This window comes from Elephantulus edwardii, unplaced genomic scaffold, assembly GCF_000299155.1.
Source record: "Elephantulus edwardii isolate Elephantulus edwardi_28Jun2011 unplaced genomic scaffold, EleEdw1.0 scaffold00019, whole genome shotgun sequence".
Taxonomy (NCBI): Eukaryota; Metazoa; Chordata; class Mammalia; order Macroscelidea; family Macroscelididae; genus Elephantulus; species Elephantulus edwardii.
The window spans coordinates 4458260-4473310 of record NW_006399769.1 but is presented as its reverse complement, the minus strand read 5'-3'; the positions used below and the strand labels follow the sequence as shown (position 1 = coordinate 4473310).

The window sequence follows — 15051 nt, the reverse complement described above, 5'->3', positions numbered from 1 at the left end:
AATGAAGCACAGATAGACATTCTTCTGGTATTCTTTGCTTTCTGCTAAGATCCATCTGACATTAGCTATAATATCCTTAGTACCACGACCTCTTCTAAATCCAGCCTGCACATCTGGCAGTTCTCTGTTGACATACTGTTCCAAACGTTTTTGGATAATTGGATCCACAATCAACACCCTTGGTACCAGCAGTCAGGAAATAAGGAGACAAACTACTCTGAGCACATCTGCTGACAAGAACCTCTCCAAACTGCTTGAAGAACAACGATGTCAGTTTGAAGACGAAGGTGTGCATGATTCAGAACATGGTCTGTTCAAAACGTATTAAGCATCTGAGAGCTAGACAATGAATAAAGATGACAGAAGAAAAGTCGATGCCTTTGAATTATGGCATTGTAGAAGAGTATTGAATATCCATTTCCTAAACTAAGAAAAGCACAGATATGTCTTAGAAAAGGTGCAGCCAGAGCGCTCCTTTGAGGCAAGGATGGCAAAATTTTGTCTCTCATACTTTGGACATGTTGCTAGAAGAGGCTACTTCTTGGGACTAGGCTATCATGCTTGGAAGGGTGGAGGGTCAGCAAAAGAGAAGTACACCCCCATTGAGTTGTAATGACATGATGACTGCAGCAATGGGCTCAAGTGTATTAGAGATGTTGAGGATGGCAGAGCATTGGACATGATCCAGATTTCTTGTTCACAGGGTCACTATGAGTTGTATTTATCTCGATAGTACCGCATAACAATAACAATATGTTAGAAAATGTTGCATAGGTAATATATTTTGCTAGATCTAGCAAGAAGCTGAGTAGCAATCCCAAAGGCATAGAGTTCAAAACCATCTGCTGCTCCACAGGAGAAAGATGGGCAATCTCCTCCTATGCGATTAACTGCCTTTGAAAACCTCCAGAGGGTCAGCTGTGGATCAGTTCTGACTCCATGGTACACAACAACATTCTCAACAACACTCAATTTAAAAAAAAAAAGGAAATTAAGACATTCTCATATAAAAATTGAGGGAGCTTGAGGACATGCCCAACAGAAAATGTTAAAGAGATCCTTTGGGCTAACAATAAAAAATGAACACTAAATAGCAACTTGAAACCATATGAAGAAAAAGTACTACAAAAAGTAGCTACATCACAAATCCACCAACTTCTTCAAGGTGAAAGAAGAAAGTTTCAAAGGAGAAAGATGGGTAATTTCCAGTTTGATATACAGTTTTTGGAAGGTCACTAGAGGGTATACCAGTTACAAGTCAGTTCTGGCTTGAAAGCACATAATAAATAATCCTTTAAAAATAAGGAAATGACTACAAAGAGGCATTTGTTCTCACCTCTCTACTGAGATGGACCCACTCTTGCCTTTTAAGAGTACTCCTCTTGCCTACTTGTAAATTTTCCTATATCTTAATAAACTTTCAGTCATTAATTATCAAAATAAAAATCCATAAATAAAAGTAGCTACATCAGTAAATATAAAATGAAAGACTGTTGTATTTTTAGTTTGTAATTCCTCTTTATCCTTCCCTCCATAAGATCCAACAGTGAAATTCTACATAGTTAATGTTATTTCAATCAGGAAAAAATTAACAAATTGAAAAATAAAATACTAGCACAAGTAAACATGGTTTGTAAAACCAAGTGAGAGGACTCACATTTTATATTCTAAAATAGGTATTTCTGATTTTTATTTTCAAAAGGAAAATATCCAGAATTGAGCTCAAATTTAAATATCTAATAGGAAAGATCACAAGTGGGAAATTATCAGCTCTGCTAATATGTTATTATAATGTCTCTATGGTCTGAGTTCCCCATTTGTAAAATGGAAAGAATATGGCAATATTCTACTAAGAATTTATGGAAAGAAAAAAATAATTGGCCTGAAATTCTTAAAATACAATCACTGTTGGGAAGTCAATTTCAACACAGAGCCACCTTTCTTTGAATTTGAATCTGTAAATCCTTACAAAATGAGACTGTCCATCTTTATCCCTCAGAGTAGCTGCTGGATTTGAACTACTGATCTTTTGGATAAAGGTGCAACATGTTACGCATTATGCAACCAGAACTCTTGTTAACAAAGTAGGAGTTAAGTCCAAAGCACTATCAATTGTTATTTGTCATGGATTGAATTGTGTGCTCCCCAATAAGGTATGGAATGTAGAAATTCTATAATGATTCTTCATAATACAATAAACCAAGCAGTTCTGAGAGATTAAAAATGAGACGTAATATCCTTAATTCCATCGTTAAGTATCCTTAAATTCCTCAATACAAGAAAAGGCCAAGACATATGGAGATCTCAAAAGAAGACTACACTGAAGTAAACATGGATCTTCCTCTAAGACTGACAGAGAAAGCATATCCATAAAGTCAGCATGCTAAATTTGAACTTGTATCTTCCTAAATTGTGAGTGACTAAATTTCTGCTTATTAAAGCCATTACTGATGGTATTTCTGATATAGCAGTACTAGATAAAAAATACACTACTTAGTATTCATAAGGAGTTTCATTATTTACCTGATGATGATGGATATTTCTTATGTAGCATGAAAAATTCTGATAAAGCTGAAACTTGTCGACATCCTTTTCATTTACCTTTGTTGAGGACATTTTTGCCAGACTTGACTGGATACAAATGGGTCTATTTTGGCACCTGTGCAGAAACATAAATAAATGTTTAAGTAAAAAGAAACTAAAATAAAAATCAGTTTGATTTATAAACTTTCACTCAAGGGAAAAAGAAATTAAAAAAATTAATAAACAAATAAGCTGGGTGTAGGAATAAGCAATATACAATAAGGGGTTAATCTGGCATTATAAGTAATTAATTATGCTAATTAACTATAATGAATGATATAAAATGTGTATGAATGACTAAATAAAAAACTAATTTGTAAACTTTCCTTCACATAAAAAATTTCTTCACACAAATAAAGGGATGAAAAAAGAAAAATAAATGTACACTTTAGGAAAGAACCCGCTTACATGAAAATAATGAAAGTAGAGTTAATACAAATGAGCTTATTCACTGTTAAATGCAGCCAAATACTAAAATAATATTAATGATTCATAACTAGAAACCTTAACTTTCAATGAACATTTACAAAATGGACCAAATCTCAGCAATACAATTATCTATAAAAACACAACTCAAAATACAGGCAATTCTCCCACTTTAACTCATTCCTGCTAGAGTCTCTTTTTCCCCCATACACAATTTGAGAAAATATTCTCTCCCTTATATTTATACTCTGACAAGCAACAATACTCTCCTGGTTCATCTCCACCATTCCTCTCCCCCGCACAGTTCACTCAGGTCGTGGTACAAAGAGGAAGAGCAAACCCTTCCCAAAGTACATAGAAACTGGGTAAAAGATTAATTTTTATGTTTTATATGTTTAATGTTACCAAAATCCACATATGTAAGTGCAATCTAGAACTTTACTCTTATAATCTACTACTATGAGTTGATGGATAAGGTGACTCTCTCTATCCACAAAATACATTTTGAAATCAGCACTTTAATCCATATCATATATTAACATTTTCATGGCAGTCACCGACAAAAAATAGAAAAGAACTTGACAAGCACTGTGGCAATTGGACAATTAAAACAGACATTCGGATGGCGGGGAAGAAGAACAAACTGGGGAGGAGGGTGGAGAGAATGGTGCGGCAATGAAGGAGTGAAAGCCCAGAATCCCTGTAAATGTTCATTGAAACTAATAAAATTTAATAATAAAAAAAAAAATTGAAAAGAACTGTTAGAAAATTAGACATCATATTTTTTTTGAGATTACAACATTAATACACTAAAGTGGTTTTATTTCAATAAAAGGAATTATTTACTAACTACTGAACATAGCTTTCTCCAGCAGAGCCACATACAAGGTCATTAAAAAGAAAAAACTAGAATAGAGGGAAAAATATACCAAGGAATGAGCATAACATTTTTCTTAAAAAAATAATTAAAATTCTCCACTCCATGTGTCTCCTAACAGTCGTAATACTTAAGAGTGAAAACAAATTGCTGCTTATCTATACAGTGTTTTACATAAGCAATAGAAGCAAATGAATTTGTCAAAAAATTGCGACATCATAATATTTTTAAAAGTAATGCCATCTATTATAAATGAATATGAATTTCTCTTTAATGTATATTATCTAATACAGTGGGTTTTATACTATGTTCTTCAGAACCTTCCAGAGAGATGTCTTGGCGTAAAAAGGATGAGTAGGCAAAGTTCCAGACTCCCTGCCCAGAATTCAATTAAAACAACTTTACTTTTATCTGTTCTACACATTAAAGTTCTGTTGTTTGAACAGGGAGTCCTAATAACAAGGAATCTGAAAATAAAGGGTTTTTAATGAATATTAGAGTAAGTCCAAACCATGTAACCCTTAACAGCATGATTCTGCGGTCTATAAAAATTACTCACAATGTCCGAATGAAGTCAAGTGTATCTTTGTCTTTAGCAATCATGTCTGCTAAAATATGCTGTACTCCTGTTTCAATCTCCAAGAGTGTTGAAAGCCCTTTAGAAAGAGTAAGAGGAAAAAAGAAAAACTGTAAGACTAATTTATAAGTCTATACTAAGATCACAATAAATATATTCCAGATCAAACAAAATCTTTTTTTTAAATAAATAAAATTTTTTATTTTAAACTAGGTTATACAAAGTTCATATACATTTAAACACAATCTTAAATTTATAAACATGAGAAAGATTAAGATATCATACCAAGGACTAGTTTTCCTCTACTTCAAAAATGAACCTCAAAACCAATACTGCAGGTCTTTTTCACATGCATAATTGTCGTTAGGTTTTGTCAAGTATGACTCATAGTGACCCTATAAACAACAGGTTTGAATCCTGTCCTACTCTGTGCCATATTCACACTTCCTGACACACTAGAGCCCACTGCAGTGGTTACTGTGTCAATCGACCTGGCTAGGGTCTTCTGCTCCATCACTGACCAGCATCATGTCCCTCTACAAGGAATAGCTCCTTCTAGCAACATGCCCAAAGTATGTGAGATGAAGTCTCATCATCCTTGCGTCCAAAGAGCACTCTGGCTGCCCCCTCTCCAAGACATATTTGTTCTTTTAGCAGTTCTTGTTAGTTCTTTATCAGTGCTCTTCTTTAACAAATCTCAAACACATCAATTCTTCTGTCATCCATCAAACACATCAATTTTTCTGTCATCCATATGCACTGTCCAGCTCTCAGATGCACAGCAAATGATCAGAAAGACTATGGCCTGAATCAAACACACCTTAGTCCTCAAACTGACAACATTACTCACTGCAGATTTTCCCAGTGTAATGTGTCTCCTTATTTCCTGACTGCTTGTACCAAGTGTGTTAATTGTGGATCCAAGTAAGCTGAAGTTGTTGATAGTCTCTTCTCCATTCATCAGCATGTTGCCTATTGGTGTAGTGGTAAGAATCTGTTTTCTTGACATTGAGATACAATCCAAATTGAAGGCAGCATTCCTGGATCTTCTGCAACAAGTGCTTCAAATTTTCCTCACATTCAGCAAGCAAGGTTGTATCATTTGCATAACATAGGTTATTTATGAGTCTCCCTCAAATCCTGATGCCACATTACTCTTCAGAGTCCAGCTTCTCAAATAATTTGCTCAGTATAATAGACTGAACAGGTATGGACAGAGGGTACAATCCTGACGCACTCCCTTCATCATTTTAAACCACGCTTCCCCTGCTCTGTTCGCACAACAGCCTCCTGGTCCAGGTATAGGTTTTGCATGAGCACAATTAAGTGCTCTGGACGTCTACTCTTCTCAATGTCAGCCACAACTTGTTATGATCCATACAGTCAAATGCATCTGCATACTCAATAAAGCACTAATAGACATTCTTCTGATATTCTTTACTTTCAGTCAGGATCCATCTCACATCAGCAATGATATTCTTAGTGCCACAGCCCCTTCCAAATTCTGCTTTGAACTTTTGGAAGTCCTCTATTTATGTACTGTTCTAGCATTTTTGAATGATCTTCAGCAGTATTTGCATGCATGTGATTTTAATTGTATCACATTAAGAGAATATAATGATAGAAAATTAATGACATCACATTAACAGAAAATTCCAAAGGACAGCTCGTTAGGACAAGGAAAAGTATCATAATGGAATGTGCAGAAATTTGGAATTGGAAACTAAAAAAGGAAGAACTTGCTCAGCATTTCTCAAGGTGAGAGAACTGAAAACCAAATTTAAACCTCAAGTCACAATATTGAAAGATATCATGAGCAATATATTGAATGACCCAGAAAGCATCAAAAGAAGATAGAGGGAATACACAAATCACTGTACTGAAAATAACTGACTGACACTGAAAAATTTCAGAAGTTCCACATGAGAAGGAGCCAATGGCAATGAAGGAGGAAGCTGAAGTGGCACTGAAGGCATTGGCAAAAAATAAGGCCCCAGGAATCAATGGGATCTATTTCAGTTAACAAATGCTGCCTGGTATGCACTCACCAGTCCATGCCAGAAAATCTGGAAGACAGCTATTTGGTCAGTGGATTAGAGAGGTTCATATTTGTTCCCATTCCCAAGAAAAGGGATCCAATAGACTGTGGAAACTATCTAATATGCATACTAGGGGTTAGAGGGCAAATGCAGCTTGTCCTATCACTCAAACTGTGTGACCCTGGGCAAATTACTTGACTTTGTTATGACAAAGGACATCTGAAAAGCCTCCATCGGTTTGAAAGAAGATAATCTGTTGTTGTGTGCCGTTAAGTCAGAACCAACCAGTATCTGCCCCTTCAGCAAGTTTTCAGAGAGTAAATCTCATGGAAGGAGAATGTCCATCCTTTTCCCACAGAGCAGCTCTTAGATTTGAACCACATGCCTCCGGGATTATAATGCAGTTATTTACTATGAGGCCACCACAGCTGAAAAGCATCCATCATTTTGAAAGAGGGTAATATAGAAACTTTAAATAATTAAAATTCCACTATAAATCTTTAGAGCTGTGTTTTACATAGTCTCTTCCACTGCTCTCCTATCAACTCCAAATCATAACAATGCTATTGGACAGGGAGACAAACTGTTCGAGAAGGATTTAAGACTATAAACCTTTATGAAAACAAAATGCCTCATCTTTCTCCCTCAGAGTAGCTGGAGAGTTCCAACTGCTAACTGGAAGTTGGCAGCCCCTAGTTTAAGCTACCAGGTTGCTTTTCTGTTTCATTTAAGGACTCTAAAATAAAATCATATTAAGTACTCACTAACATGTAAAAAGTGTAACCAAATCTATTATGCTAAAGGGAATCCCACATAATTTCTATACTTATTAAAAATAAATTTTAAAAAAACCACTGTCAGATTTGCATACTCAATTTCTTTTTATCATAAATTTACATTTTCTAGATTATTTAAAACAAGTAAGATTATGATGTGCTTTGATTCTCTACAGTTTACATTTTCTTTGTTCTTTAACAATAAAATGCTGGATTTATTATCAAAGACTGCCCCCTACTGACATTTCATATTTCAGTCTCCCAACTTAAGACCAAAAGAAACAAGAATAAGGACCATAGTAAGAGCATTGAGCTCTCTAATCATAGCATGCTGTTGTTAGGTGCCATCGAGTTTCCTATAAAAACACAGTGACCCTGTTGAGCTGATCTTTGCCCTATCCTATACATACTCACAACCTCTGATATGATCTAGTCCACTGCTGAAAAAGTCACAGTGTCCACAGAACATCTGAAAAGATTCCCTCTTCCCAAATGGTGCTAACCCTAAGGTGTGTTCTGAAACAAAACTAATGCGTCTCAACATGTATCAGCTGTCCCATTCCTGGGGATTTTTTTCCTTACAAATCTCTCACTTGGAAGTAAGTTCCTAAATGAGATAACACAGAATATATTCTAGAGATAATGGGGCTTTTTTCACACCTCATGCACATCAGAATTGTTAAAAATTCTTTTTAAAGAGTAGATATAACTTTTATTATTATATAACATTTTTAGAATAGATTGTCTTTAAAGACTTTATAACCTTGGAACACAACGGAAATTTCTTTTAAAAAAAATTATTTTTTTTAATCGATCTACTAAGCAACTGCACACAGAAAATATACAGAGAAATAAATAAATAAAATTTAAAAAAATATATACAGAGGAGCTATGAACTAAGAGACCTGCAACATATGTAACGGACAAGCCACCACTGTCGAGCTAGTTCTGATTCTCAGTGGTCCTCCATCTTTATAGAGAGGAAACTGCCCCTCTTTTTTAAATGGAGAACACAAAAGCAAAATGGAAAAAAGAATAGTATCAGTACTTCGTGAAAAACAAAAGATGGAAGAATAGCTAGGAAGTGGGTAAACAGGGATTTAATGTCTGCAAATTACTTTATTCCTCTTATATGTTGTCATATGCTTTTCGTATCCGTCATTACTTAAAACCATCTTCAAAATAAAATTTCAAATTAGGGAGATGGAGAGCTAGAGAGAGGTGAGGCCCTGTCTCCTGCAGTGAAGTCCTTACCTTTCACGTTGGGTTTAAGGTAGGAGAGCAGATTGAGCGCCCCGGGGTTCTCCAGCAGTGTTCTGGCTGCTCCTTCTAAGCCCAATTGTTTTGCTCTCTGGGCTTTGGTGCCTTTGCTCCCAGTTTTATAAGGGGCAGACTAGAAAGAAAAGTTAGAAAACATGTAACATTAAAAAAGAAAAGTTAAAGCTAAAATACACATTAGAGGAACACAAAGCTGAGAGTGATAAAGGCATCCTATTTTTAACCAAATCTTCTTCCTTTAGACATCCATTAATACAATGAATTGTATTAATTTTGTTGATCTGCTATCAGTTGCCATTAAATCGATTCCAATAATAACCAAATTAAAAATATTGTTCTTATTCCTTAAAATTTACTGTGTGTTTAAAATTAGGTTTGGTTTTTTCCACTCGTCTTGAAACTCAATTCCTGAACTGCAAGGTAAATGCTTCACTTCAATCAAGCTTAACTAAAAGCTGTAAACATTCAATGCCTCTATTTACTTCATATTCACTTTCAAGGTACCATCTCATTGAAAATTATACACACTTTACCACAAGTGGTATCACAAAGGTCCACAATGATCTAGTTGCCAGATAAATCTTTTTCTCACCAAACCTCACTGGTACATGTCATCATTTAATTCTTGATCACAGGCAGTCATGCCACCATATAAGGTTTACTGTAGCATTTACTTATAGAAAAAATAATTATTTTTTATAGAAGGTAGATAATCAAGCCATTCTTTCAGGTCCTCTAGGTGAACCTGAAGTTCTAGGTTAACTGTCTGCACTACTCAGAGCCTTTTATTCTAAAACTCACTCCTTAGACTTGCACACTGACATCACCTTATTCTCCTCACATCCCTCTCACCATTCCATAGCTACTTCTTGGGCTCCCATCCTTCACTTGGACTTGAATGTCACTGATCTCCAGTGGGCTACCCAGACAAGCTCATCCTAGAGAGGTTTCAATTAGTGAACCGTTCCATTTAGATAGTTTCAAATACTATCAGGCTGAAGACATCTACAGCTAAGTCTCCAGCTAGTCTTCTCGCTATGTTTCCCACTTGTATAACCTACTCTTGCTCTTCTCCATTCAAGATAAATTCTTTGAGAGAAAGAATTTTTGTAAATTGTTCATGAGGGTAAACCTACATGCCATGCACTTAATAGATACACAAAAGATATGTATTTAATAAAGAAATTTTTTTCTGAATTAAATTCATGTAGCTGATAAATTTAAATCTCACAGCACCTAACTACAAGCTGATAAATTTAGCTTTTTATTTTCAAGTTTTTTTTTAAATTTATGTTGTTAGATGCCATTGCTTTGACTTAAACACAAAGAAAGACTAGGTATAACAGAATGAAACACTGTACAATGTATTCAGATATTACATTAAAAGGGGGGGGAAAGGGAGGGGGAGCTCCTTACCACATGTTCTAGTTCTTCAAAAGTTTTACAGTTCAGCAAAGCCTTAAACAAGCACTCTGACATCTTCCCATCTTTTTTAATTTTCTGGATTGTACTGTGAACCTTTTTTGCAACAGCCCTGAAAAGACAAAGTTGTATAGTATACAAATCCAGGGGGTATAGTATGTTAAGATGGCTAACAAAAGGTCATCAGTTGACTGGCCATGCTGCTCTGTGAAAGAAAGGCAGTCTCCTGTCATAAATACCTGCAGCCACTGAAGCATGAAAGAACATTGCCAGGAGTTGGAATCAACTCATAAGCAGTATCTTTGGATTTTGGTATGTGTCAAAACATTCATTCTTAAACATCCCTGAGGAATGCTCCCTTTCTACTCCCACTCAGGATGGAACAAACAATTAGGCTTTGACAGTCTAAGGAAGTCAAAACTTAAGCACTGTGTAATGAAATCTGGCCCTAGAATCTCCTTTTTCTAAAATACAGGTTTATTTACAAAATCCGTACACATTGTTTTTCACACCAATCTTTCCCATTTTCTTCATCACCACCCCTTCACCCATCAAACTGTGCGACTCTATGATTAATGCCTCCCACTCACCCATCCTCCCCTGCCTCAGATCCTCAGACTTGTTCCACAATAAAGGTCTTATATAGTATTTGCCCTTATGGGACTGACTTAGTTCATTTAACATAATGAATCTCTTAAAGTGCGGTGAATGTGGTCTGTTAATGGATTTCTAATGTATAATAACATTCTCCAACTAAATTTATTTAGGGAGTTCTGGTGGCTTAGTGGCAAGAAGCTGCACTGCAATCTCAAAGGCACACAGTTGGAGGCTATCAGCAGCTCCAAGGGAGAAAGATGGGCAATCTCTTCCCATGTGATTAACCCACCGGAGGGTACACAACAATATCAACAATGTAGAATACCATTCTGTAACTAAATTTATTTTGCAAAAGGGAAGGAAAGTGGCCTGAAGTCCTTTATACTCAGGAATTTCTCTTTTTTCATGAAAAACCTTAATTTGTTTAATCTCATGTACAACTGAGATTTTTTACCTTGGTCTCTTCCAGTACAAATGACAGAAAGGAGACAAAGTCCTGGAGAAGGGTTTTTCTTCATGGCGTAATTTGCCAGGTGAAACCACAAAACCTCAAAGGAACCCTCCATCTCATTCAAACAATTATAGGCCACAACATCCCTTACCACTCTGCCTGTGTGTCTCTCAATATTAACCCTATTTATAGTAGCCTGACCAAACACCAAGACCACATGTGTCTTTTCTGGGGCTGGTTGTCTGTATTTTATTTTTTTATTCCAATAAAATTTTATTTGTAGATTTGGAAATTTTAATGGCATATAATTTTCATGTGTCACAAAATAATATTTTCTCCAACATTTAAATAAACATGTAAAAGACATTCTTAGCTTGCTGGCTGTACAAAAACAGATCTGAGTGGCTATGGCTTGAGAGCTGTACACATGTGTCTCTTAGCAGGTCTGCTTTATAGGTGTGAAAGAAATAGCTGCAAGGACCAGTTCTTGGAGAAGGACATCATGCTTAGGAGGATGGAGGGCAGCACAGGAGAGGAAGACCCCAGATAAAATGGATTGACTCAGTAACTGAGGTAATGGAAGTAGGTGTGCTAGACACAATGAGGTTGGCTCAGAACAGAGCAGGTTTCAGAGCTGTTGTACACAGGGTTGCTATGAGTCGCAAGGGAATAGTTGGAAATTTCTCATTGTCTCTAGTGTATGAGTTGCTGTTATTAAGTAAGACTCATAGCAACACTATGAACAACAGATCTGAACCACGTCTCTCCTGTGCCATATTCACAATCTCTGACATACTCGTGGCCATTGCTGCAGTCATTGTGTCAAACCACCAGCTGAGGGTCTTCTTCCTCTCTTTCATTGAACCTCCACCTTTCCAAGCATGGTGTCTCTCTCCTAGGAATAGCTTCTCCTAGCAATATTCCTCAAGTTTGTGAGATTAAGCTTTATCAACTTTGCCTCCAAGGAGAACTCTCTGCACCTTCTCCAATGCATATATCTTTGTTCTTCTGGCACTCCATGGGATATTCAAGACTTTTCTCCAACACCACAGTTCAAAGGCATCAATGATTCTCCTGTCATCCTTATTCACTGTTCAACTCTGAATAGTATAGAAAGTGACTAAAAGGATGTTCATATCCAAACTGATCCAAGGAGTTCTGGTGGCCCAATGGTAAGGAACTGTACTGCCAACCCAAACACAAACAGTTAAAATCCACTAATTGTTCCCCTGCAGGTAAATGGGCAATCATCTCACACATGATTTACTACCTCTAAAAACTAACTGGAAATGCAATCAGGAGAGGATAGAATTGACAAATATAAAATTAAGTTCCTGTGAGCATCAAAATATTTTTCCAATTGGCTGGAAAGAAAACCTATGGACCAGGGAAAAAAAATTGCCAATAATATTCCAGACAAGGGTCTGATAACGATAGAATGCTACAGGGCCTCCACAAGAAAAGTATTAGCAGTATAACCCAATAAGAAAAGGGGCAAAAGATATGAAAAGATTCTTACAAAGGAAGCCATTAGGTTGGCCAACAAACACATGAGGAAATGTTCAAATTGAGTAGCAGAGAGATGCAAATCAAAATGAGATACCATCTCACCCAAGGGGTAGCAGTGACAAAGCTTAATATGACAGAAAGCAACAAATGTTGAAAGGATGCAGAAAAATGGGAATTCTCATGCACTGCTTATAGGATTGGAAACCACTCTAAAAGGCACTTGGGTATTTCTTCAAAGAACTGAACACAGAAATTACTTATTAACAAGCTATTATACTGCTAGGAATATATCCCAAGGAAATCAGAACTGAGACATAAACAAAGATATGTATATTTACATTCATACTGACATTATTCACAATAACAAGAATAGGGAAACAGTCCTAGTGCTTATCAACAAACTAATGAATTGAGAAGTTGTGGTACGTCCATACAATGGAATATCACATAGCACTAAGAACAATGATTTCATAAAATACTATATAACATGGGAGAGTCTAGAGAGCATTATGCTGAGTGAAATAATTCAGTCTTATAAGGATAAATACTACATAAGACTATTACTATGAAAATCAAACCAAGCAAGATGTGCATAATATTCAAAAAAGAAAAAGGGCGGGGGGGGGGAGGCTAAGGGGAAAATCAACTCTTACATGATTTACAGCTTCTAAACCTGCTGAAGGGTCAGTTATGGATCCGCTCCAACTCGATAGTGAACAAAAACAAGAAATAAAGAATAAATAAAGAAGTAAAGAAAAAATAAAGAAATAAAGAAGAAATAAAAAATTATTTCCTTTTTAATTTCACAAATTAGAATGAAAACATACCAAAACCTCTGGGTCATAGCAAAAGCATTAGTCAGAAGTTCAGTTCATGGCAATAAACAAAGACACTGAAAAGGGAGAAAGAATGAAAACCACTTTCTTAATCCAACATTTCCAAAAAAGAGAGAACAGCAAGCAAACCCTACAATCTCCAGAAAGGAAATAATAAAGACCAGAAAGAAATTAAATAGAAAATAAAAAAATCAATTGAAACTATCAACTAGATAGTATTGGTTCTTTAAAAGGATTAATAATACTGACAAACTATTGGAAAAACTTAACAAAAGGAAAAAAAGACAAAAAGAACTTGAAAAAATTATTAAATGGGTAACATCACAACAACCAACTGAAATAGAAAGGATAATAATGGAATATTATGAAGAGCTATACACTGCCAAATTAAAAATCTAGAGGAAATAGACAAATTCTTAGAAAAGCATACCCTTCCTAAACTAACACAGACAGAAGTAAACACTTGAACTGAGCCATCACAAAAGAAGAAATTAAACTGGTCATTAAACATTTCCAATCAATTGAGAAATTGTACATTCACACAAAGTAATACTATATAACATGGCCGAGGCTGGAGAGCATTATACTGAGTAAACTATCTCAGTTCCATAAAGACAAGTACTTTTTTTTTTTTTGACAAATACTTTCTGAGAAAGAGCCATACTGCATTCCAGAGTGGTTGCACCATTTTACACTCCATCAATAGTGAATAAGGGTTCCAATTTCTCCACAATCTCGTCAGTATTTGTGTTTTGCTGCTCTGATGAACTTTGCTATTGTTACTGGACTGAAATAATATCTTATAGCTGCTTTGATTTGTATCTCTCTTAGAGCTAGGGATTTTGAACATTTCTTCATGGGCTTGTTTGCCATCTGAATGTCTTCTTTGGTGAAGTGTCTGTTCATATCCTGTGCCCATTTTGCAACTGGGTTGTTTACCTTTATCTTGCTGAGGTGCTTGAGTAGTCTATAAATTGTAGATAAGTCCTTTATCAGACATGTCATTACCAAATATTTTATTTTCCCAGTCTGTGGATTTCCTTTTTACCCTGTTGGAGAAGTTTTTTGATGTGCATAGAAATTTGATTCTTAGAAGATCATATTCATCTATTTTATTCTCTCCTGGCTGTACATTTTTCAGGATGCTTGGAAGAGTGTACATGTTGTGAATGAGGGCTTCTAGAGTTCTTTCAAGCTTTTCTCTGATACAGTTTATAGTCCTTGGCTTTAGTCCTAGGTTCTTGATCCACTTTGAGATGGTTTTTGTGTATGGTGTAAGGTGTGGATCTCGCTTGAGTTTTCTGCAGACAGTTTTCCAATTTTGCCAACACAGTTTGTTAAAGAGGCTATCATTTCCCCACTTAACTGATTTCATCACCTGTCACTGTTAGTTGACGAAAGGTAGATAGCTGATTTCCCGATTCTCAATTCTATTCCATGGACCTATGTGTCAGTCACTGTACCAGAAACACACTGTCTTGACCACCACGGCTATGTAGTAAGATTTGAGATCAGGGAGTGAGATGCCTCCTACCATGTTTCTCTATTTCAGGAGTGCTTTGCTTATTCGAGGTCTCATTCTATTCTAGATAAAACTGGAAATTGCCTTTTCCATCTCATTGAAGAATGGAATTGGTATTTGTATTGGGGTTGTATTTCTTTTTTATTATTATTATTATT

General features: G+C 35.8%; 1 protein-coding gene across 1 annotated transcript in view; it reads right to left on the bottom strand.

The window, feature by feature from the left end:
- SRBD1 (S1 RNA binding domain 1) overlaps positions 1 to 15051 on the bottom strand; it is a 324250-nt gene that overhangs the window by 282496 nt on the left and 26703 nt on the right. The window contains exons 5-8 of the mRNA XM_006882310.1: positions 9973 to 10090; positions 8533 to 8671; positions 4446 to 4542; positions 2524 to 2659 (exon numbers count right to left, since the gene is read on the bottom strand). Of these exons, the coding sequence (XP_006882372.1) occupies positions 2524 to 2659; positions 4446 to 4542; positions 8533 to 8671; positions 9973 to 10090 (490 nt within the window). The remainder of the gene's footprint in view (positions 1 to 2523; positions 2660 to 4445; positions 4543 to 8532; positions 8672 to 9972; positions 10091 to 15051) is intronic.